The 24,284-nt window shown below is 39.8% G+C and overlaps 3 protein-coding genes across 5 annotated transcripts; 2 read left to right on the top strand and 1 right to left on the bottom strand.

Annotated features, from left to right (window-relative positions):
* LOC109230873 (caffeoyl-CoA O-methyltransferase 3) lies at positions 5,532 to 6,940 on the top strand. The gene is made up of 5 exons (XM_019396333.1): positions 5,532 to 5,714; positions 5,843 to 5,922; positions 6,019 to 6,163; positions 6,239 to 6,370; positions 6,465 to 6,940. Exons 1-5 carry the CDS (start codon positions 5,637 to 5,639, stop codon positions 6,756 to 6,758), a joined length of 729 nt encoding a protein of 242 aa, XP_019251878.1. The 5' UTR covers positions 5,532 to 5,636; the 3' UTR covers positions 6,759 to 6,940.
* Positions 8,695 to 11,408, top strand: LOC109230874 (F-box protein At5g67140). The gene is made up of 5 exons (XM_019396334.1): positions 8,695 to 8,983; positions 9,080 to 9,226; positions 10,385 to 10,520; positions 10,801 to 10,899; positions 11,067 to 11,408. The coding sequence occupies exons 1-5, from the start codon at positions 8,868 to 8,870 to the stop codon at positions 11,259 to 11,261; spliced, it is 693 nt and encodes a 230-aa protein (XP_019251879.1). The 5' UTR covers positions 8,695 to 8,867; the 3' UTR covers positions 11,262 to 11,408.
* On the bottom strand, positions 11,776 to 16,581 carry LOC109230875 (PI-PLC X domain-containing protein At5g67130). Of its 3 annotated transcripts, none has more exons than XR_002068720.1 (9): positions 16,271 to 16,581; positions 15,970 to 16,092; positions 15,724 to 15,861; positions 15,521 to 15,619; positions 15,125 to 15,428; positions 14,816 to 15,039; positions 14,639 to 14,725; positions 13,081 to 13,518; positions 11,776 to 12,068 (listed from the first exon to the last, which is right to left on the bottom strand). XR_002068720.1 is itself a non-coding variant. In XM_019396335.1 (8 exons), exons 1-8 carry the CDS (start codon positions 16,355 to 16,357, stop codon positions 13,336 to 13,338), a joined length of 1,245 nt encoding a protein of 414 aa, XP_019251880.1. In that variant the 5' UTR covers positions 16,358 to 16,581; the 3' UTR covers positions 13,003 to 13,335. The 3 variants fall into 3 exon arrangements, 1 of the variants encoding a protein (XP_019251880.1); XR_002068721.1 differs by lacking the exon at positions 11,776 to 12,068 and adding an exon at positions 12,132 to 12,804; XM_019396335.1 differs by lacking the exon at positions 11,776 to 12,068 and having other exon boundaries at positions 13,003 to 13,518.

Consider the following 24,284-nt stretch of genomic DNA (forward strand, 5'->3'; position numbering starts at 1 on the left):
AAGTTGTGTTTGGCGCTAGTCTTCTCAATTCAAAAGTTGAAGCACTACTTTCAAGCTCATGTTGTCCGTGTCGTTTCTAAAGCAAATCCCATCAAGTTCGTGATGTCAAAACCTGTTCTTAGTGATCGACTAGCGAGATGGTACCTCCAATTTCAACAATTCGAGATTTTGTACATCCCTCAAAAGGCTGTAAAAGGACAAGCATTGGCAGACTTCTTGGCAGATCATCCGATACCTGATGACTGGGAGCTAACTGATGAACTACCTGATGAGGACGCAATGGTCATTGAAGTTCAACCTCCATGGAAGATGTACTTTGATGGTGCTGCGCATCGTGGGGGAGCTGGGGCTGGCGTAGTATTTGTCACTCCTCAAGGTGAAGTCTTGCCCTACTCCTTCACCTTGACACAACTCTGTTCCAACAATGTTGCTGAATATCAAGCATTAATACTTGGGCTTGAAATGGCCGTTGATATGAAGCAATTGCAATTGCAAGTCTTTGGTGACTCCCAGTTAGTGGTCAATCAGCTTCTGGGTAGTTACGAGGTCAAGAAGCCTGAACTACGCCCATATCATAATTACGCAAAAAGGTTGATGGGGTGGCTCGGTGATGTGACTATTCTGCATGTGCCAAGGAAAGAAAATAAGAAGGCTGATGCTTTAGCTGCTCTAGCTTCATCATTAGCCCTTCCTGACCAAGCGCAAGTTACCGTCTGCCAAAAATGGGTAGTACCGCCGCCAAATGAAGTTGAAGGTGAAGAAAACGAACTCAAGCATCTTGTTGCTGTTTCTGAAGTTGAGAAAGAAGAATGGCGACAACCCATTATCGACTACTTATGCTATGGGATACTTCTAGAAAATCCGAGGAGAAGGACTGAAATCCATCGTCGTGCACCTCGCTTCCTTTACTACAAGGATACTCTATACAGAAGGTCGTTCGAGGGAGTACTCTTGCGATGCCTAGGAGAAGAAGAAGCTCTCCAAGCTTTGCAAGAGGCACATTCTGGGGTATGTGGATCACACCAGTCCGGACCAAAGCTCCACTTCCATATAAAAATGATGGGATATTATTGGCCAACAATGGTAAAAGATTGCTTGGACTACGCTCGAAGATGCAAGGCTTGTCAATTCCATGCGAATTTTATTCATCAACCTCCTGAAGTGTTGCACCTGACTGTTGCATCCTGGCCGTTTGACGCTTGGGGATTGGATGTTGTTGGACCACTACCAAAGTCCTCTGGCGGGCACCTATACAACTTGGCTGCAACTGACTACTTCTCAAAATGGGCTGAAGCTGTTGCTCTTAAGCACGTAAAGAAGGAAAATATTGCAAGTTTCATCCGAGTAAACATTATTTATCGCTTTGGCATTCCTCGTTACATAATAACGGATAATGGAAAGCCATTCGACAATAGGCTGATGAACAAGATTTGTGATCTTTTGGCTTCAAGCAACGTAACTCTTCGATGTACAATGCTGCCGCCAATGGTCTAGCTGAGGCATTCAACAAGACTCTATGCAACATGTTAAAGAAAGTCGTCTCCAAATCCAAACGAGATTGGAATGACCGTATGGAAGAAGCTCTATGGGCATATAGGACGACTCACCGCACGCCAACACAGGCGACTCCCTATTCACTCGTTTATGGAGTCGAAGCCGTCTTGCCACTTGAGCGTCAAATACCTTCGTTACGACTGGCTATTCAAGAAGGGATCACTGATGAAGAAAATGCTCGACTTCGATTAGTAGAGTTGGAAGCTCTTGATGAAAAGAGATTGGAAGCTCAACAGAGTCTTGAATGTTATCAAGCTCGATTGTCTCGCGCCTTCAATAAAAGAGTTCGTCCGAGATCCTTTCAAGTAGGAGATCAAGTCCTTGCCGTACGAAGACCCATAATTACTTCCCATAAACCTGTAGGGAAGTTCACTTCAAAATGGTATGGGCCATATGTCGTACAAGAAGCTTACTCAAGTGGGGCTTACAAGCTGGTTGATGCAGATGGTATGAGAATCGGCCCTATCAACGGCAAGTTTTTGAAGAAGTATTATCCATGAAGTTGCAAGTCATAACGCTCCTCGACGTACGAGCCTAAACTGCAAGTCATGACGCTCCTTGACGCACGATCCTAAACTGCACGTTGCTACACTCCTGGCCCGCAAGAGTATAAACTGTGTACGGCCCAAAAAAAAAGTCCGCTAGGTTAAAAATCTCGAAAGAGGCGGCCTAGGCAAAAGTTAGGACGTAAAAAAAAAAGAGTCTGTTAGGTTGAAAACTTTGAAAGAGGCGGCCTAGGCAAAAGTTAGGACATAAAAAAAAATCACCCAGTCTGAACTACGGTATGACTTGATCCTCTTTACCGGGGTACGTAGGCAGCTTAGAGTTTCATTCTAAGTTCAGTCGCATAAGTTCAAAAGATACATATTGCCCCAATTGTTGTCCGAGTGATGTATGGAGGAATGCAAAATCAAGCTGAAATGCCATCCTCTTGTGGAACTTTGATCACATTTGATTTAAAAGGGGCAACCCTCCATGGTAAATTGATATCTTCAAGTCCGTCGGTACTCAAGTTGAAGTCCCCAAGTTGAAATCTTCAACTCCGTCGGTCTTCAAGTTGAAGTCTTCAAATTCGCCGATCTTCAAGTTGAAATATTTAGGCCTTCCAAGTCTCAAAGTTGAAGTCTTCAAGTCCGTCGGTCTTCAAGTTGAAGTCTTCAAATTCGCCGGTCTTAAAGTTGAAATATTTAAGCCCCCTAGTTGAAGTCTTCAAGTTCGTCGGTCTTCAAGTTTCAGTCTTCAAATTCGCCGATCTTAAAGTTGAATTGTTTAAGCCCTCTGAATCTTCGAGTTGAAGTCTGCAAAGTCCGCCAAATCTTCAAAGTTTTCCAAGTGTTCAAGTCGATGTCGTCTTCAAGTTGAAGCTTTATAACTTTCCAATCTTAAGGTGGACATATAAGTCCCTTTGCACCTTAAGTTGGTCTCTTCATGGGTTTGTCCTTAAAAGGAACTATAACTTTCCAATCTTAAGGTGGACATATGAGTCCCTTTGCACCTTAAGTTGGCCTCGCCGATAGTTTGAGAGTAATCTCTCCGGTAGTCGGGCCATTTTTAGAGTAATCTCTTCGATAGTCGGGCCATTTTGAGAGTAATCTCTCCAAGAATCGGGCCATTTTGAGAGTAATCTCTCCAAGAATTGGGCCACATTGAGAGTAATCTCTCCAAGAATCGGGCCATTTTGCGAGTAATCTCTCCAAGAATTGGGCCACATTGAGAGTAATCTCTCCAAGAATCGGGCCATTTTGAGAGTAATCTTTCCAAGAATTGGGCCACATTGAGAGTAATCTTTTTAAGAATCAGGCCATGAAAGTAATCCCTCCGATATTTGGGCATGGATGAGTACCCATCCCCTCACACTTTAAGACCGCCTCCTTCATGCATGGATCATCTTATTGAACAAGAGCATATCTTTCTCGCTTGACCTACAAAAAAAATAAGGAAGAAAAGTACAAGAAAAAAAAAAGAAATTACCTTCGTGTTGATGCTTCCGAGTCCACAAAAATTGACTCATGTGGCTTACTACGAATTGATACTACACTTGAAGAGCATGTTGCTTTATATAGATAGCAAAGGTATACACTGACCAAGCATTCTTTCGATGTGGGATAAAATATTGTAGGCAGTCTCCTAGTGTGAGTGGTTAGTGGACGTCTGTTCCAATTCATGTTGAGATCGGATTGGAGAGTTCACTTTGGAATAGAATAAGGACTCTATGTGTGTATTATGTCTGGGCAGTGAAAGGGGATTATACGGCCCTTTAAATGAAAGAAAACATTCTAGTTATAACTAGAACAATTACTGCAGCATGCATTTCATTGAAATGTATGACATGGAAAAAGCTAATCATTTTAAAGTCACTTAAAAAGAAAAGGATGACTTCTGAATTGAAAAGACTACAGCTTTTATGTTTCACGTGATCGAGTCACGTAATAATAATTTTGGGATTTTGCTTTAACATTCCATATGACTATGTCAGAGCCAATTCAAGTATACAAATATAAATACTTCAAGCCTAGTCTTCAAAAGTTTAAAAACCTTGACGAGTCTTGAAATAGGGGTCATTTGTAGACATGTAAAATTTATTGGATTCAAATTCGATAAATAATTCGGATTATATTTTAAATTCAAAATAATATTGGTCCAAATAAATATTATGGGCTAATATAATTGAATTAATTATATAAATCAAATATATATGGATTAAATAAATAAGTCTTAATCCATTGGGCTAGCCCATTTAATTAGGCTAAAGTGATGAGCCCACTTCATTAAGCCCAAGATGTCATCTTCCTAGAGGCCCAATTTGGTGCCACGTGTCAAATAACGTGGCACGCCAAGTCAAGCGGAAAAGCCAATAGGACCATGCCACGTGTCAAAATGACAAGGCATACCCAGTCACACTGAAAGGCCAATTAAATCGCGCCACGTGTGCAAGTGACATGTTCTGGCCAATCAAATGCGGCCATGTCACACTTCAATTTGATTGGTCGGAAAGAGTTTGTTCTTATCACAACTCCTCCCTTCCACAACTATAAATAGGGGTCTTCATAACTCAGAAAAAGACACCAGAAGTTATAACAAGAAGCAAGAAAGAGCTCGTGGATCAAACGCTGCAAATTCCTCCACAATTTTCAAGCTTCAAGTTCAATTTCAAGAAAACAAGTTCAAGCTCAAGAACGAAGAACAAATCATGTTCAAGCTCAAGAACGAAGACCAAATCAAGTTCAAGTCTAAGCAATCAAGCCCAAGCTCAAGAACAAGATCATCGTTCGTGGCAACAAACATAGATTCAAGATCAAGCTCAAAGGCCCTTGAATTTATTTACCATTGAAAAGAAGAATCAGATGATTCATAGAGATTGTAACACTCAAATATTCGAAATAAAATACTACGATTGTTGCGATATTTTTTGTCTTGATTTTATTTTCTCGACGCAAATTTAGTCTACATATATTTCTCAGCTGCAATATTAATAAATAGATAAATAATTATTAGCAACTTTAATAAATGTTTTTTACAAAATATTCTTCAGTACTCAAACAAACGCCAATAAACTTAAGAATAAGTAAAATAATTACTATTTGTTAACATAACTTACGAGTTGTAAGTGAACAAACATAGAAAAAAGTAAAATAAGGCTTTTAAAAGAAAATATCTGCAATGCGTTGTCCACTTGACGTGGGTCTCTTCAAATAAAGAATAAACTTTTCTTTCTGAATCCGTCAAGGAAAGTAGGCCATAAGTTATATAGTATACTGAAATTTGAAACTAGGAAAGTAGGAGCCGGTGGTGGGTATTTGTTAGGTAATGCATTTGAAGTCAAAATTGGAGTTGGTCGTTTGTCTCTATTGTCCCATCTATGACTTATGAGCAAGAACGAAATACTCACCAACTTTTTTTACCAAAAAGAAAAACTCAAACAACTTTCAATCATTTTCAGCCAACCAACCCCTCCACTCCTATAAATTTCTACTCCTATAAATTTAAATTTCTCCAAAAGCTGGTTGCTAACTTAGACTTATCTACTTTCAAAGATAGTTACTAATATATCCACTTCCATACCAAAGAAAGAATAAGCAGAAATGGCAAGCAATGGAGAGAATGGAAGACATCAAGAAGTTGGACACAAGAGTCTTTTGCAAAGTGATGCCCTTTATCAGGTAATTAAACTACATGCAAATTAAACCACATATATACCCCCTTTTTATCCATATTGTCATACAAGAAATTAATTCCCTTTTTTGCAAAAACTTTATTTTAATCAATTGTTTGTTTTGTATTTCAACAGTACATTCTTGAAACAAGCGTGTATCCAAGAGAGCCTGAACCCATGAAAGAGCTAAGAGAGATCACCGCAAAACACCCCTGGTAATTTTTACCTTTAATGCAAATTGAATACTACTTAATTAAGGTAATATTTAGTTGGATTTAAGTATGAAAAATCATTTATTTAAAAAATAACAGGAACATCATGACCACCTCTGCTGATGAAGGACAATTCTTGAGCATGCTTCTTAAACTCATCAATGCCAAAAACACAATGGAGATTGGTGTTTTTACTGGTTACTCTCTTCTTGCTACTGCCATGGCTCTTCCTGATGATGGCAAGGTAATTAATTAATTTTTACCAATGACTTCTCGTACATAAAAACATGTACCTACTAATTTGGATAAATTGCTTCAGATTTTAGCCATGGATATCAACCGGGATAACTACGAGATTGGTCTTCCAGTAATTGAAAAGGCTGGACTAGCTCACAAAATTGAATTCAAAGAAGGCCCTGCACTTCCCGTTCTTGATCAAATGATTGAAGACGTAAGTAGCTAAATATGAAATAAATAACTTGAAAGCTTGTCTATGATATGATATATAGTTAAAATTAATGTTTGTTCATCACTTATGGTAACAGGGCAAATACCATGGATCATATGATTTCATATTTGTGGACGCTGACAAAGACAATTACTTAAACTATCACAGGAGATTAATCGAGTTGGTCAAAGTTGGTGGACTAATTGGATATGACAACACCCTTTGGAATGGATCAGTGGTTGCACCACCTGATGCACCCCTTAGGAAATATGTAAGGTATTATAGGGATTTCGTATTGGAACTCAACAAGGCATTGGCTGCTGATCCAAGAATTGAAATTTGTCAGCTTCCCGTTGGTGATGGCATCACCCTCTGCCGCCGCATCAGTTAAATTTACACGGCTAGTTCAAGGGAATGGAGGATTTATTATTTTTGCAATTTCCTGTTTCGTTATTTTACCTTTTATTTCTAATTTTCTCGTTTCTTGTAAAGGTTGCATTGTCGATGTTACCTACTGCTTATTTTTTCAACAATGTATGTAAATAACAAAAAAGTCCAAGTTCAAAGATCAAAGGTCCAGAATGTCATTTGGTCAGTTGGGAATCTGTTACGTCACACAGATGACCAACTGGTGCAAAATAGAGTTTCGGGAAAAGAAAAGGTTTGAACTCGTAAAAGTGGTGAAGAAATCAAAGCAGCTAAGATTGGAAAAGATTAATAAAAAAGGTAGCATGACTTTTGATAGGCGACTACGACCTGTTCATATTAAATTATGAATTATGAAATACGTAGGAGAATAAAATGAACTATTAACTAGTACTGACTACTGACTAGTTAAATGCATCTCTACCCAAGCTATACAAAATGCCTCATACTGACCTGATGAATTGATGCAGACTGTAGCGCGATTTTTGGTTGATTGACACCTCCATAAACTAAAACATATGGATCAATATGTAAGGCTTTAGTAATATCAATAAACTGTCCTTTAACCCCCCAACCCAACAAAAAAAAGGATCAATATTACTGTCTAAATGGGACTATTATTCTATTTTTGGGCCAATGACCTAAAATGAAATCAACGTAATTCACAATTCAGATTAGCCAGGCTGGGGAGGAATAGGACTGGTATTGAGCTTCACTTGGTTGGAAATTGGAACTAAGACTTAAGATTTTGGGCTTCTGAGTTACCCACACCCAATGATAAGTAGCCCATCTACTCTGGGCCAACCTAGCTGAATTGGAGGTCCGATGCTCAGTGGACTGCTCTATCCGATCGAACATTAGAATTCAAGATCAGAGTTGTGGTGCAACTTGTCTTCATGCAAATGGAATTGTGGTGTTCTGATATGGAAACCTTATCATGTTTCTAACCTCAAGTTTTTTATACAACAAAATCCGTTTGACTAATTTGGACTACTTTATGTTGCTTCAATCCAATTACATCTGACTGATTCGCTCGTATTGAAGAAAGATATACCATACATACAAGTGAATTATATGGCATTGAAATAGTGAATTATGGGGAGAAAGAAATATAAATAACATATATTCTTACCACTAACTAATAGTCAAATACATAAGCGGCTTCTTAAAGTACATGTGTCATCCATTTATTAGTGCACTTTCCCTATTAGGGCGTCTGTAACTCACACAATTCATTTTTAAGAGAGAATGTAACTTAGATGTTTAATAGACACATTTTAGTGGGAGTTGAAGTGTCTAATAAAAACAATCTTTAATTTACGTGTCAATATAAAAATTCGTGATAATTTTATTATGTATTTGGCCTTAATTATGTCTTCTTTTGTTTTGTCAATTCTATGATATAAAGGATGTAAAAGTATCAAAAGTAAATGTGACAACATCCGAAGGGAAAAGGTAGAAAAGAAATAAAAAGGGAAAATTAGGCGAGTTCCTTGCAAAGAGGAAGAGCAACGAGAAACCCGCGTGTCTTGCCCAAATCAATGAATACACGCAAGCTAAACGTAACGTCATCAACGAACTAGTATAAAATCAAATTCAAAGCTGCCCTTCTGATACGCAAAGTTGACAACTTCTTTATATAGTATACATCTAAAATACGTAAGAGTATATACAATTTCGTATCTGTCTAAAAAGTTAAAATTGTTAGGTAAGTCAGGTAAAACTTTTAATTTGAAATAATCATCTAGCATTAAAAATGTTCTCATATTTAGGCTAAAATGGCGACCTAGTTTATTAAATTAAACTACCTGATTCAGTTACAGCATGAATTATTTATAAAGATTCTAAAAGGTACTGCATCTAGAAGGAAAAGAACATAGCATACTAACGTTAAAAGGTGAATGACATGACGAAAAGATGACCACACTTTATTTTCATCTTCTTTCTCTCTCCTACTTGTTAGATTTTTATTATTTCTCTGTTTACATAACTTCGACTCCGTCTTTCTTCTTCTTGAATTTTTTGTGTGTGTGTTAAATTTTGAAGCCCTTTGTTATTTCTGTGATTTGGTTCAATGAAGCGAAAGGGGGTTGAACAAGTAGATGATCAAGAAACACCGATTGATAGACTGCCCTTTGACCTCTTGGCTCATATTTTTGCTCTGCTTACTTGTTTCAAGGATTTGGCTCAGTTAATTCTTTTCCTCTACTTTTTCTTCTTAATTCCCTGTATTTACCCCTTTGTTTCTGTTTCGTCTTGTGTTTATTTTGTCATACTTGTTTGTAGGACGAGCGCTGTGAGCAGGAAATGGAGAGAGGGGGTGAAAGAATCCTTAGCTAGAAGACAAATTTTGAGTTTTTCTGGCTGGAAAGTGGATGATGATTCTACCACTCGCCTCGTTCTTCTTGCTTACAGTCTCAAGGAACTAGATATGTATGACTTTTATTTTTTTAAGTAAATTTATTTCATCTCATCTTATACTCTTTTACATAAAACCTTGATCAATTATGATTACACTTGTCAATTTATGATAAAATACAGGCTCTGTCAGCTGCATTAGGAGTCCGAGGTCTTTATATCACTCTCTCTAAATGATTGATTCAAATAAGGCTTTTAATATATCAGAAATGAGAATGCTTATATTAGTGACAAAAAGTTGTCTGAAGAAGTAGTGACTTAGTTTCACTAAGACTCATTGAATCTTCTGTATCGCCGCTTACACCATTCATTGTGTTCTTCTCAACTTCAGCAATCAGAGCAATCATTTTCTCTTTTTATCTATGTCAAGTAGGATAGAGTAAAACCATAAAGCCGTGCTCTTCAATATTTGAAAATCTGGCTAGGTCTTGACTTTGTGGCGTTAATAGATCCACAAAATCATTATACATCCACAACAAAGACAGGGAACGGGTTACCTACTCTTAACGGGCAAAGCGAGCCCCTTTATTCTGAATTCTTTAATTCAGAATCAATCAAAAAGCAAATCTAGAATTTAAATTTAATGGATTCATCTTAGCATTGAACTCATTGTACTGTTAAAGTTATACTTGTTGAGATTTTAGTAAGTTTTTGCATATAAATTCATACTTGATGTTGAAAGTTGTGGGTTCAGTTGAACCCATAGCCGGAAGGCTACATCCGCCCATGTACCTGCAGCTGCTCACTCTCTGAGCAGTGATACAATAACCACTAGATCGATGAAGACATCTAATCATGCAGCTTGAGTTGCTGGTATTAAAGAGCCAGCCATCGATATATTTGGAGCTCTTAATGAGATCCTATTTGCTGGAAGACGCAATTGCGGTATGGCTATTCTTATTGGTCTTTACATATGAATCCCGTTCTTTCTTAACCAGCCTGAAGCATATGTAATCAAACTTAGAGGTATTTTTGCAATGTTCAGAATCAATGTAAGATACTAACAAATAACAAAGGCAAAGTATGGCGAGTAAATGTCAGTGCACAAATGTTTGCAAACCTTTTTGGTTGTTTCAACTTTGGATCATGTCAGTGATAACATGAATGTGGCTAGTGATGAATAGGGGAAGACACTTGTTTGTTGTACTGTTCTGACTTGTTTGCTTTCTTCAGCTCAAGGAGCCGTTGGGGTTGTCAAATAACGGATCGTGGGCTGTACCAATTGTCCACTGCTAGATGTATTAGCAATCTGTCATCACTATCTTTATGGGGCACTACCGGGATCACGGATACAGGTGTTGTTCAGCTGGTATGTTATCCTCGGGTTATAAGCACTTCATTTGCGGGGATCTTATGGGAGTCCCAATCTCATCTTTCTATCACATATATTACATAAATACAAAATCAAACTTTGGAATATCTGTAAATTATCTGGCTCTAGAAAGCCATCCTTTTTCAAACATTGCACTTGAAAGGTCTGTGTTGTTGCCATTACCCATGCATTGCAATTTGTAACAATGAGGTTTTTCCTGTCCTATACTTAGCTGCTTATGAAAAGTTTTAAGTATAGTTTTGATTTTTTTGGTTAGATCTCCAGAGCTTCTTCTCTACAGCATCTGAATATTGGCGGTACATTTATAACAGACATATCCTTGTTTGCTATTGCTGGTAGCTGCCCACACTTGAAGGTAATTTCCACACCTTAAGGTTGCAACTTCTACAAATTTCTTTATTTACCTTCTCGCCCGCCAATCTGGGTGTATCAATCACTATATTAAGATGTAATTCACAAAATTTATCCATTCACTCGGTTTTTAAAGAATACTAGTGTAATACTTGTGCATCTCTTTTGCAGACTATTGTGCTGTGGGGCTGCCGTCATGTAACTGAGAATGGACTTCTAGCTTTGGTAAATAAATGCCGCAAACTAGAGTCTATAAATGCATGGGGCATGAGGGTTACTGTGGACTGCTTTATTGGCCTACTCACTATTAGCCCAGCTTTACAGATACAACCTAAAGGAATGCTGCCTAATATTGCTGTCTTCTGAGGAGCCTTCTATGTGATTGCAACTATATCTTATGTACAGCTTGCCAATTGTAACATTGTTTTTGTGATTCTCCTTTGTATTAATGAAGAGATCCTCCTTTCTGCTATAAACATTTAAAGGCCATTTTTCTGCTTGTCAGATGATTCATTTCAAACTCTGGTTCTGGTCCTGCACCGAAATATTAATTCTTGACTACTTAAAAATCCATCTTCTTACAAGTGAAAGACTAGTGAAAGACATCAGTCAAAATACTCAAATGCCCCAAGAGGCGGGTGGTTGGAATTTGGGGAGGGGGAGAAGAAAGGTGAGATTTAGGTTTAAGCTCAGTTAATTTTATCATAAAATTTTACCAATAATTACTTTACAATTCAGCTGATTTTATCAATAATTACGCCATTCGTCTATAGAACTTAAACTCTTCTTTTTAACTCGAGGGCTCAGAGAGGCAGACACAACAAACCTGCATGCGTCTCTTATTAGTAAAACGTGCCCTTACCACCACTGAAATATCATCTTCAACAAGTGGCGACATTTAGGATTTGTATAATGCTTTAAACAAACAATGATTCCACTGGCATAATAATGTCAACCTTATTGTAGCACTCCATTATAGTGGTCTAACATGTGACTAGTCACATTACTCAAAGCTGGAAAGTGGCTCTACTGCATAATTGTGATAGTGATTGCACCGCAGGCAGAAGCTCCGAAGAGAAAGAAAAAGATTTTGCATGATTGACACTTATCATTCATTGAACACAACTAATACATTCCGCTAGTTTTTACACCTGAACTGCCCTGAATAATAACCTGAAGAGGAGATAACGAAGAATTTGGGCATCAGAGAAAAGTTCACTCATAAATAAAAAGTTTAACTTATATGCAATGACAGTATAAAATCTAAAGCATGTTAAGACTTTAGGTAGCAAAGACGAGGAACATGATACGCCTTGAGAAAGAGTACAAACTAGTCCACCAAACAAGTACCATAAAATTTTGTAAGCTCCACTTGGTGTTAGATACTTAACCAGAAAGTGATTTGAATGCATCATCAATCGTGAAATCATTCCTTAGTGCTTGAACATTCTTAAACTGTGTTGAAGATACTTTTTAAAGAAGAAATATCTGAGAACAAATAAGGAAAACCCCTCACATCATTTAAGTATATATGTAAATCACTTTACTAAGAGTTTTTACTCACATTACTCTCACTCCATCTCCACATATTTTATACTAGACCCTAGCCTTTATTTTCATTTTTTGCCAACCATCACTAAATACCATTCTATATGCTCCATGTTATCCTCCTCTACTATTACATGCCAGCAATCTTTTGTCTCAAAGCATAAGGTAGATAATAATTTAGAAATGGTATCTCTTCTGAAACTTTCCATAGAGCCATAGTGTCAACCCCACAAAATGACTAAACAAATTCTCCCCAAGGAAAAACCACATATATTGAAACCAGGCAAAAATGTTGGAACCACTCCAGTCTTGGTCTGGTAACAAGATCACTGTCACATTGTTAAAAGCAGTAACCACCCAACTGCAAATCAAATGAAAATAGCTGAATTGCCTTAGAATTTTCAGTTGTCACCTCCTCCAAATCAAGCATCTTCAATAATCAAACTAATTCAAGAAACTCAGAGCGGAAGCAGAGCATTTCACAACTCACAAAGTCACTTATTAATATGACTGGAGAAAGTCACATTTTCATACCGGAAACTAACAAAAATCCACTTGAAAAATATACCACCATTGTAAACATATCAAAGGAAAAGAACTGGCAGCTAGAAGATGACCTGGGATGTAATAAAATTACCTGTTACATGTTGAATATTCTTCTGCAACCCAATGCCTACTTCTATGTCAAACTCCTCCATAAAATTACAAGTTCTTTTTGACTAGGAGAACAAACTTCAAGCTGAATGTTCTTTGTTCTAACATGCCGAAGTGGGACTCTAGTGTATACGGTACCTATTCCGACTCCAAAAATCTACACAGGAAAATATAGTAGAAATCGAGCATCCGTGGATGAAACTGATGGAAACGTCTGCCTGAAACTCTTTTCTTCTTCTCAAAATATATACAAAAGGATTACAGAAGACAATGAAAATAGGTATATGATTCTAGAAAAATGGATTGCTGAAGCATGGCCTGTTAATTGCACAGACCCAGAAAAACTTCCAGCAGCGTTGGTTGCTGTTGGAGCTGCATTCGCTGCAGTAATATTCCTACAAACTCCAAAACGTTCTCCCGCCTGCAAAAAGAAAGTCCATTTAAGCATAAGTTGAAAAGTAAACTTATGCTCTCATGTATGCCTACAATAAACATACACAATTCACTGTTTCAACTTTTCTCTTAATAAAACAAGTAAAACCAAGCAAAGACATTTCATTTGGAACCAACAGCGTGGTAATGACACTTTTTCAGATATGTCATTTGAGAAGAAACTGTCAAGTAGATGGTGGGTTTTTATATTGAGATATGTCCTTACTGCTGCCGAGAATCTCAGTGATGACCCTATATTTTGAAGAATTGTTTAACCAACAAAACTCTATAAGCTTAAATCTATTTCTAATAGATCCCTCAGGATGTTTGCAATATCCATGACGGCAAAAGCTTTTTTATCATAATAACCATTTAGAAGCAATGTAACCAGGTCAATGTTAGAGATTTTCTTGGTTCATGCAAATATCCTTCCTGCACAAATCTTTTGAAATTATATTAACATAAGTATAAACTGATCACACCACTAATCAACTCATTTTAAGGTCATGAGTTGTATTCTCATAAAACCTTGCAAGTTTTTATTTTGAGAGACAGTTAAAGAGACAAGGAAGACAACATCCTTAAAAAGAGCTTTTTGGCCATATAGAAGCAAAACGACATTAGTTAACTATCCTACTAATTTGTAAAAAAGAAATCCGTTGATGCAAGTGGAATGTTAAAATGTCATGGGCTACACCAACTACTTATCCATTGAGTAACTTTTGCCCATGCAGTGAATACTATGCCAAATTTGTTTAGATTCACAGGAACAGAAGTTGCAATTGATGTTTCAAGCTCCTGTTATCTGATTATAATCACTTAAGTAGTAATGCTATTTCTCGTCTTGAAGCTTTCTTCAGAAGCTATTTCTTATTGTGGACTTCTCAACTTTTTATTCTAGACTGAAGTAGATTACTTTCTCTACTATCGAATTGAAGATATGTATCACTTACAGGCCACATAATTCAAACACAGGATCTGCTAATAAAGTTCAATCATGGTTCTTCCTCCTAAATCTCTTCATACAGTGAGCCTTTGCTACATAGACATGTGTTTACAGTTCTAAAACGATTATCCAAATATCAATATTTGAGAAAAGATGGATAAACCTGGCATGCCGTGACCGTCGGGCAACCACATAGTGTCTGACCGTTCATTCGATCTAAAACATCAAAAACTCCTCCTCCATCACTTCTCTGCAGGAATATTCTTTTTTCATCAGTCAATGTTGAAAATTTATACTAGTAAATTGAATTAGCATCATTAACCAGTAAATATTTTAATACCATGTAAAAGTTTACTGCCACGTAATTGGGCATCAGGTTGCCTGCTGCTTTGAAACAGGCACCAACCGTATCAACTAGTTGAGTTGAATGCTCTTTGCAGGCCCCGTTTTGTACGGCAACTGTGGGAAAGTAATTCATTAGAAACAGAGAGGCGCTTCTGGAATTAAGTGGCTTTGATTCCTTGCGGCTGGAGCATGCGCCAGGCACCACTCCAGGGTCTCCAGCTGAAACATTTATCATATATGATTACTAAAGAACCAACCCACAAACCAGAATCACCCGAGAAGTGCACATTAATTTAGTACTTACGCTCATTTTCGACCATGTATCTCCACTGATAAGCAATTCCTTCAGCAGCTTCCTTTGAAGAATCAGAAGTAAAAACCAACAAACGATGATTCTTTTTAACCATATCATTCACGGTGGGCCAATCGTCACCCTTTTTGGGCATTTTTGAAACAGGAAACCAGTACTTGTCCAACCCAGCATCAGTAAATACCCTTGTTAAACCCTTTGGGGTATGCACATAATCCTCAATTATGATGGTGACTATTTCTGTAGGATTTGCACTCAAAAATGCTTCCACCTCTTTCAAAGTGTTGATTGCAGGTTCCTAAAGAAAGCACATTTTATGTGTTAACATCGGAAGAGCTACTCAAAAAGGGATCTCACTGCAAAAGAAGAGAGGGAATTGTATAGCATTACAAAGGCAGTGAAGTTGTAACATTGGCCACGAAACGAGTGACAGAGCCATATATCGTTCTCGAAATCGTACATATCCAGCATCAATCCCCTCACTCCATTCTACAAAGATACATGAAATGAACATAAGAACTACAAACAACATACAAGGAACATGTCTACAAATGTTGAAAAATAGAGTTGGACAAGAATAAGGAACAACATACTCTCAATTGGTTAGTGACAGTGTCTTCTTGATTATAGAATGTAATTCTCTGAGGGCCAGTCAATAAGGGTGCATTTACAATTGAAAAGGCATTATGGGTCACCAGCCACGAGTATTTGTTGAAGGGCAATCCACTGATCTGCCGATTGCCAAGTCCAAACGCATATACACATCACTCTCATTCAAAAAAATAGAAATTTCAGAGCATAGTAAATAAAGAAGAAAAAAAAAGAAGCAAGTAGCTTACAACAGAAGTGGGTTCAGTAGCTTGTCCTCTAATGCAAAAAGGCTGATTCTTTCCCAATTCAGGGCAGTTACCACAGTATAAACCAGCTCCACAGTCCGTAGCCGAAGCACATGAATTCTGAAGCTGTAATATTCATCAAATTTCAGCTGAAACCCAGAAAAGAAAATTGAAAAAAAATAATGCACGGATCTGCGGATAGGGTTCACGAATTCATACAATAAAAACCGCAAAAATAGCTCTTTCCATTTTAATACTTTCTCTTAAGATAAGGAATAATAAAAGCAAGAAAGAGAAGGGAAACCTGGGAATTGGCGCAGTGGACAGCTAAGTGACAGAGTAACAAAATAAGGTAACCATTGGAATTTCTGCTGTGTCTTCTTCTCCACATACTGTGCTCCTTAGACAGCACGGGAGTTGTTGAAGAGAAAGCAGTAAGTAATCTTTGATTAAACAAAAACCAGTCGCATGTAGAAAAAGGGAAAAGAAGATAGAGAAAAGAGAAAGGCGAAAAAAGTCAAGAGTTATTAGAGACAGTGAGATTTATTATTATAGAGACGACAAGGAAGATGCCAATTTTTGTGCATCTCTATCTATCATTGTCTGCAGAGTGCTAAACCCAACTTTAGTAATACCGTTAAGTTATGTTTTACTTGAGGCAAGGACAATTAGCTAAATGCTATCGGGCTTAGATACTGTTTGGCTTAGCTCATCTAGAGTAGTTGATAAGCATCAGGTGCTGAAAAGTAATTTTAAGTGCTGAAGCTGATTTAAAAAATAAGCGGTTACGTGTTTGGATAAAAGTCTTGAAATTAATAATAAGCAGCTGAAGAACTCGGTATACGAAGAGTTTTGTTTTAAAAAGAAGTATTTTAGAGATAGAATAGTAAATATTTTTGTCAAACTTGAAGTGCTTATAAGTTGAAATTTGATAAGTTTGGGGAGACCAACTTATGACTTTTGGCTTATTTTTGGCTTATAAGCACTTTTAATTTTACCAAACGCGTAAATAAGCCAAAAAGTGCTTATAAGCCAGTTTGACCAGCTTATAAGCTTAGCCAAACACCCTCTTATTTGTTTGTACTTAATGGAGGTCTGAATCTTAATTATTTATTTGTAATTAATGGAGGTCTGAATCTTAATCATTCAGATCTCAAACATTAAGTGCTTTTGTTTTTAAAGTCTAAATCTTCAGATCTTAATCATTAAGTGCATTTATTTTTTTACTTCACAACCACTTAATGGGTCTGAATATGTCTGTATGATTAAGATCTATAACAGAGATTTAATTTCATTAAGATGCTATCACATATTCATTATTAACTGCCGCCACTGCCTACCATTATCAACTACCACCATGCCACCACCATTACCATACTCAACCACCACCATCACCACCACGCCACCATCATCCTCAATCATAGCCGCCCCCATTATCAACCATCACTACCCACTATCCACATCACTCCGACCACCATCATTCTCACCCACAATCAACACCCATCCACCTCAACTACCACAACTGACCACCCCCCATCACCATCAACAACCACAACCGGTATTGCCCATCTTATAACCTACCACCACCCACCACCATTCAGTCACAGCTATTACCACCACCCGCCATTATTAACTATTACCACCCACCACCACCATCCTCAATCATAATCGCCACCACTACCAATCACTACTAGCTACTAGCATGAACCACCATCATCAACCAAAACTACCACCAACCATCGCCTCTAGTCGACATTCACCTGTTAGCCATCACCACCAACAACTATCTATTTTAAAAGTTATATATTTTATTGATAGAACGTTATATTAGTTAGTATTTCATTTGTATGTTTATTAATTTTAAAATAAAGATAAATTTTATACATTCATATGTTAAAAATCAAACAGTCTTAATTATTTCTATTCAGATCTTAATACACATTTTAATATATTCATATGTGTATTCAGATTCAGATGTCTTAATCTTAATACACATCTTGATATTTAAATGTGTATTCAGATTCAGACGTCTTAATCTTAAAAAAACAAATGAGGCCAGAGATGCTAAAATTGATTGTTTTACTTATAATATAAATTAAAACTAGCAAAATCTATAGATAACAATTCCTGTATTTAAAAACTGATAAAATCTGTCAAATCTACGCCTAAGGTAAATTTCCTTCTTCCTTTTTTTCTTTTTTTCTTTTTTTCCTTATAACGCACGATTGCAATTTAGGTTGTAACTATCATCAGCTGTTATAAAATGAGCGGACTAATTTCATATTTTATTGCATAAAAGATCTAATCCTTCAGCTCCTAGTTTTCGTCTTCTTTATTTCTTTTTTTCACTGTCTGAGGATTGTCATAATTTTGCGGAATCTTAATAATTCAATTGGGTGACTGCATAAACTTTAACCTTAATGATAAGAGTCTGATACCCCCATTGTATTTGTTTGGGCAAAAGGTTTAAAACTCTTTTGTCAAACTAATTATAGATAATAAAGAAGGTAAATCTTAGTCAAACATAATTAATTTCATATTCAAGCATATAAAGTACGAAATAACGAAGAATAGGAACGTATTAGATTTATTAATGTGATAATCGTACACCAAACACGAGAGATGAGCTTACATCTAGAACAGAGATGCATCATAAACGAGGGAGTAAAGAAGGGGAAGTGAAGTAACTGTTGATAAACGAGAGATTCTTCTTGTTTCCTCTGCTGTGGTTGCTCTCCTCTCCCCGAATTCTCCCCCTTCTCTGAGCTCTCTGCCCCCATATATATAGTTCCTTTCCCTTTATATCAAATGGTCTTTGACCAACGTGCTTTCTTACGACTGTACCTTTCGTCGTTGCTCGAACATAGTGTTTACTCCATGATGTACGCTTTCGACGATTTGACTCCGACGATGGCCGAGGTGTTCTTTGCTATCTCGCCACCTGGGCATGATTACAGCTTGGTTGACCCCTTATCATTCCTCTTGGGGACGACCACTACGGTCAGATTTTGACTCATACGGTTAGTCCCTCCGTCCGTCGAGGTCGCCTCTTAACGGGCTCGACGGGCGAACTCTGTCGATTCGAAAGTTAGGAGAAATCTGAATGTTTACGCCTTGAGCAAGGCCTTTAGGTCAAGGTGATGGTGTCACGCTTCAATGATACCATCAAACCGTTACGTCCGTTCGGAGTTGATCCATTGTATCAATTTGGTGCATCATGAATAGCCAATATCACTATGGCGCACCTTTCCTAGGAATCGTATCGTTTCTTGTGCCCTATCAGTTTTGATTTGCGGCTCTTGGGTTTCCCGCTCATTACACTTATGTTCCTATAAATAGGGGAAAGCGCCATTCTATTGCCACACTTTTCGACTTATCAAAGGAGTTTTGCAAGCCTTTATCTTCTTTAATACTTCATATTTCTGAGTTCATTCTCCTGCCAGTCAGAAATTGATGCCACCATCTTCTCTCTCTCCCTTTCTCTTACTCATTTATTCCGATTAATCGAAACAAATGGCTTGTACTTCTTCTCACACTGACAGACCCGTCGAAGCTCCGGTGCCGGAAAATGACGCACCTGTTCTCGGAGAAGGAGCGGAGGCGGCGGAAGATGCGGGGGTTCCAACAGCGACTGAAATACTGCCCCGTCCGGGGAGATTATGGAATAATTTTAACAGCCCCGCCGGAGAAGAGTCGGAACCTGCGTCATCTACCATGGATGAAGCGGCGATTGCAGCGCACAAGACTAAGTGGGGAATTCCGAATCACATTGAAATGATACCGGCGACGGGAACGGACATTGTGCATCTGCACCGCCCTGGGTACTGCGCATTCTACGCGTACCCTTTTGTTGTTGGGTATACGTTTTCGCTTCTCTCCCTAGTGATAGACTTCTGCCGCTTCTACGAGGTGTGCCCGGCGCAGCTTTCACCGTACGTGTACAAACTCTTCCTCATGCTGCTCAAGTACACAGAGCTCGCCGGTCGGGAGGTCACTTTGGGGCATATGCTTAATATTTTTGCTCCCCAACTTATTCGAGGCTCGATGATCCACATGCGTTACCGAGGGACAAAGAGTTTGGTGGTGAAGATGGACGACAAGGATAATCGTTGTTTCTGGGAGAGTTATTTCTTCGTATGGACCGAGCACCTTCTGGCAGACCCGACAGAGCTTCCCGAGACGTGGAACTTCACCCGTAAGTTTTCTATTGTTTAATTTATGGCTTCCCTCGAGGCGGTGGCCGAGCGTTCCTCTTGAGGTGGCATTGCTAATTCATTTTCTGCATTTGCAGCTGGGAGGTTGCCTCCCCCGCCCGTTAATGACATCCGCGAATGGGTTAATGTTATTCTTCCCCATAAGGCGGGGGTCCGTGAGTGGGCATCCTTTTATGAGAGATACGGGCGTAAGCCTCTCACTAGTAAGTCAGCCCGTTGCAGTTTCCTTGTTCTTTGCCTTTTAATTTGATCTTGTTGCTTACACGATCGTTTTTCTCTTTTAACAGGGAGAGTACAAAGGGCGAGGGCTCCTCCACTCGCGTTGCGTCAACTGATGCCTTCTGCACGGGCCGCACCGAGGTCCGTTGCACGACCTACATCAAGAGCTACTCAATCTACTCCTACAGCCGGGGCCCTGTGCATGGAAATTACTCCTCATATTGAGACTCCGGCTCTTTTTGCCCGCTCAACGGGTGAATCTTCCCGTGCTGATGGCGGGGAGGGTTCGTTGAAGAGGCAGCGAGTGGAGTCTGAAGTGGCTCCTTCAGCTGCAGTCCCTTCGGGGGGCAACCTTCCCTTGACGGTGTCTGAAACTGGCAGTGATGCTAACCCGACCGCAGAGGCAAACCAGGTGGACGGGGCCAACCCGACGGCAGAGGCTTCGGCTGTTGTGATTGATCAACAAGATACTGTAACGGGAAGTCGGGGTCCCGAGGCCACTGTTGCCGCTTTGGGAAGGCCTTTGTCTTCCGGACCGAATCGATCCTCTTCTTCGGATGCAAAGAGGGGAAAGGGTGTTGTGGTCGACGACTACGAGTCAGACTCCGACCTCGATCCCGATGATGTCAGGATGTTCGAGGAGGGCTTTACCCGTACTGTGGTAACAGCAGGAGCTCCCTCCCATATACTTGAGATTCCGTCGGAGCTTAATCTCTGCGGGACACGGAAGGCTTGGTACCGTAGTTTGACCTTTTATGCTCTGCCGCAGAGTGTGAGGCTCTTCAGGAAGCCAGTGACGTTGAATTGATGCATGAAGTGGCCGCTATGGGCCTGAGGGTAAGTTTCTCCTCTTTTCTTTCTTTTTGTTTCTGGCGGCCTTGGCCTTTACCGACTTTTTTCTTTCCCTTTTTATTTTTGGCTTTCAGCCTTACATGCTGGAGATCGAATGTGCTCATAAGGCCGACTCGGGACAAGATTTTTTTGAAGATGCTGGAAAAGAATTGGCGCTACCGCAACAAGTGTCGTGAGATGCATGAGCGGCTCAGGCCGAGCGCCGGTAATCGATCTCTCAGGGCAGAGTTGGAGAAAAGGGATCAGGAGCTGATGCAGTCCATTCGCAGGAACAGTAAGCTTGAGGAGCTACTTCGTGTAAAGGACGAGGAACTCGAGTTGGGAAAGGGGGTCGCCGCAGAGTGTGAGCATCTTCAGGCGAAGGTGTTGTCGTTGCAGTCCGATCAGCTCGATCAAAATGCCGTTAGAGTTGAGGCTTTGAGTGCGGAATGGATGGGGAACTTAGCCGGGCTGGAGAGGAAAGTGTCCGAGTTGGAGAACACCGAGAGTGCTCGGTCGTCAGCTTCAGCAAGGACGGCGGCATTAGAGGACACTATCCGTGTCCTTCAATCCGAGCAGGAATCCGAGAAGGCAACGGCCATGCTAAGGGAGGCGAGGTTTGAAGAGCGCATTGGTGAAATTGACTGGGAAGCTTCAAACTTGGGAGATCGGTCGTTCTACTTGAGGCCGAAAAGGCACAATTGTTGCCCAAGTTGAGTCTGCCTCTGCTGCTGTTCCTCGCCACTTGCACGAGCTCTAGGTTCATGACGAGGCCCGACGGGACATATACAAGAGTTTGTGGAAGGCGGGCAATATTTCTGGGGCCGCTTATGAAGGAGCCCGGGCGAAGGCACGAGAGGCTCATGTCAACTGCGGCTACGATCCTACTACACCGGAGGCCGACGAGGACGTTGATGCTGAGGAGGAATTTCTTGGAGATAATGATGGGGAGGATGGCGGTGATGACGCCGAGTGAAAAGTTGTTGCCTTAGTCTATGTTTTTTTTTGTTTTGCTTTGTTCTTTTTGTACTTGGGCCGATTTTGGCCGTGTATATGGTGCGGCCGTTGCGCAAGTATAAATAAAAGGGTTGTTTCGTCGTTGTACGTCCTTTGTATTTCTCTCCCTTCCCCTTGCTTTACATTTTTTGCTTTGGCGTAGACCTTCAGAATTTTTTATGGCGAATCCCTGATTTCTCGTTTAGGGAAACCGATTTTAACTGGACCGAGTAGGGTCTCGTCGTGTGAGTCCGAATAGAGCTTCTTTGGATTTGCACATTTGGGCGAGATTGACTTTTGATTTGTCACTTTAGACGGAATCATTTTTGATTCAAATGAGGTCGAATTCGGATTCGTCATTTTGGACGAAGTCAGTTTCGATGTGAATCATTCGAGGGGGATTGAACACAATTGTTGATTTAGGCGAAGTCGACCTTTTCATATGTATTCGAGCGAGGTCGAACTCGGGACTTGGAGAGATCAATTTCCAACTTATTTGGATAAGTTCGAGAAACAAAAAAGTTTTTGTTTGACGACGACCGATGGACGCAAAGGCGTTATTGCGAGTAAGACCGAAATGTTAATCCGTGCAATTCAAGTGATGCCGAGTTTTTCTTTTAGCGATGGCCCTTGGCCATAGGGGTGTTATTTCGAGCTGAGGTCAAAATATTAACCCGTTGTGATTCGAGCGAGGTCGAATTCTTTTTTTGGCGATGGCCCTTGGCCGTAGGGTGTTATTTCGAGTTAAGGTCGAAATATTAACCCGTTGCGATTCGAGCGAGGTCGAATTCTTCTTTTGGCGATGGCCCTTGGCCGTAGGGGTGTTATTTATAGTTAAGGTAGAAATATTAACCCGTTGTGATTCGAGCGATTTCGAATTCTTCTTTTGGCGATGGCCCTTGGCCGTAGGGGTGTTATTTCGAGTTAAGGTCGAAATATTAACCCGTTGTGATTCGAGCGAGGTCGAATTCTTCTTTTGGTGATGGCCCTTGGCCATAGAGGTGTTATTTCGAGTTAAGGTCAAAATAATAACACGTCGTGATTCGAGCGAGGTCGAATTCTTCTTTTGGCGATGGCCCTTGGGCGTAGGGGTGTTATTTCGGGTTAAGGTCGAAATATTAACCCGTTGTGATTCGAGCGAGGTCGAATTCTTCTTTTGGCGATGGCCCTTGGCCGTAGGGGTGTTATTTCAAGTTAAGGTCAAAATATTAACCCGTTGTGATTTGAGCGAGGTCGAATTCTTCTTTTGGCGATGGCCCTTGGCCGTAGAGGTGTTATTTCGAGTTAAGGTCGAAATATTAACCCGTTGTGATTCGAGCGAGGTCGAATTCCTCTTTTGGTGATGGCCCTTGGCCGTAGGGGTGTTATTTCGAGTTAAGGTCAAAATATTAACCCGTTGTGATTCGAGCGAGGTCGAATCCTTCTTTTGGAGATGGCCCTTGGCCGTAGAGGTGCTATTTCGAACTAAGGTCGAAATATTAACCCGTTGTTTTTTGGAGAATCACAGGACACCATATTGTCTGTGTGTACATCGGAGTGAATCCTGGCGTACTCAGTTTTGTTTTTTCTGGAGATTATTGGGCGTTCCCTAGGGGAGTCCCAGTTTTGCTTAACTTCTGCGTTTCCCGGGTGAGTCCCAGTCTGCTTAATTTTGCTTGCGCTGGAGAGTACGATGCGTTTCCTGGGTAAGTCCCAGTTTGTTTAATTTTGTTTGCGCGGGAGAGTACGATGCGTTTCTTGGGTAAGTCCCAGTTTGTTTAATTTTGCCTGCATTGGAGAATACAATGTCGGGCAGTATAAAATGTTGTTGTTTCACTCACTGGGGAGCGTTGTACGTGTTCGTTTCATACATATATTGGAGGAGTTTCCATGTATCTAGTCCCTTCATTGCCCGGTCTGGGGAAGTGGTCAACAGACAGGGTAATGAACCATACTTGAACTTCGAGACATCCCCTTCGTCGCCCCATTATAAACTTCCCCGAGATTCCAATCGGAGCGAAACCTGGGTGAGGGAAAAAGAGTATGACTTGAGGTGTGTCCTCTTTCAAGAGTTGAGGT

This window comes from Nicotiana attenuata, chromosome 8, assembly GCF_001879085.1.
Source record: "Nicotiana attenuata strain UT chromosome 8, NIATTr2, whole genome shotgun sequence".
In the NCBI taxonomy this organism is placed as follows: domain Eukaryota; kingdom Viridiplantae; phylum Streptophyta; class Magnoliopsida; order Solanales; family Solanaceae; genus Nicotiana; species Nicotiana attenuata.

What these genes read in the sequence shown, in the direction of transcription:
- LOC109230873 (XM_019396333.1), top strand. Translation starts at nt 5,637, where the DNA reads ATGGCAAGCAATGGAGAGAATGGAAGACATCAAGAAGTTGGACACAAG. An exon ending in CTCTTCCTGATGATGGCAAG is followed by an intron (nt 6,164 to 6,238) that starts GTAATTAATTAA and finishes AAATTGCTTCAG; the next exon opens with ATTTTAGCCATGGATATCAA. An exon ending in TTGATCAAATGATTGAAGAC is followed by an intron (nt 6,371 to 6,464) that starts GTAAGTAGCTAA and finishes TTATGGTAACAG; the next exon opens with GGCAAATACCATGGATCATA.
- LOC109230874 (XM_019396334.1), top strand. Translation starts at nt 8,868, where the DNA reads ATGAAGCGAAAGGGGGTTGAACAAGTAGATGATCAAGAAACACCGATT. An exon ending in AGTCTCAAGGAACTAGATAT is followed by an intron (nt 9,227 to 10,384) that starts GTATGACTTTTA and finishes TGCTTTCTTCAG; the next exon opens with CTCAAGGAGCCGTTGGGGTT. An exon ending in ATACAGGTGTTGTTCAGCTG is followed by an intron (nt 10,521 to 10,800) that starts GTATGTTATCCT and finishes TTTTTTGGTTAG; the next exon opens with ATCTCCAGAGCTTCTTCTCT.
- LOC109230875 (XM_019396335.1), bottom strand. Translation starts at nt 16,357, where the DNA reads ATGTGGAGAAGAAGACACAGCAGAAATTCCAATGGTTACCTTATTTTG. An exon ending in TCCACTGCGCCAATTCCCAG is followed by an intron (nt 16,093 to 16,270) that starts GTTTCCCTTCTC and finishes TGAATATTACAG; the next exon opens with CTTCAGAATTCATGTGCTTC. An exon ending in CGACGGTCACGGCATGCCAG is followed by an intron (nt 13,519 to 14,638) that starts GTTTATCCATCT and finishes TTCTTTTTGCAG; the next exon opens with GCGGGAGAACGTTTTGGAGT.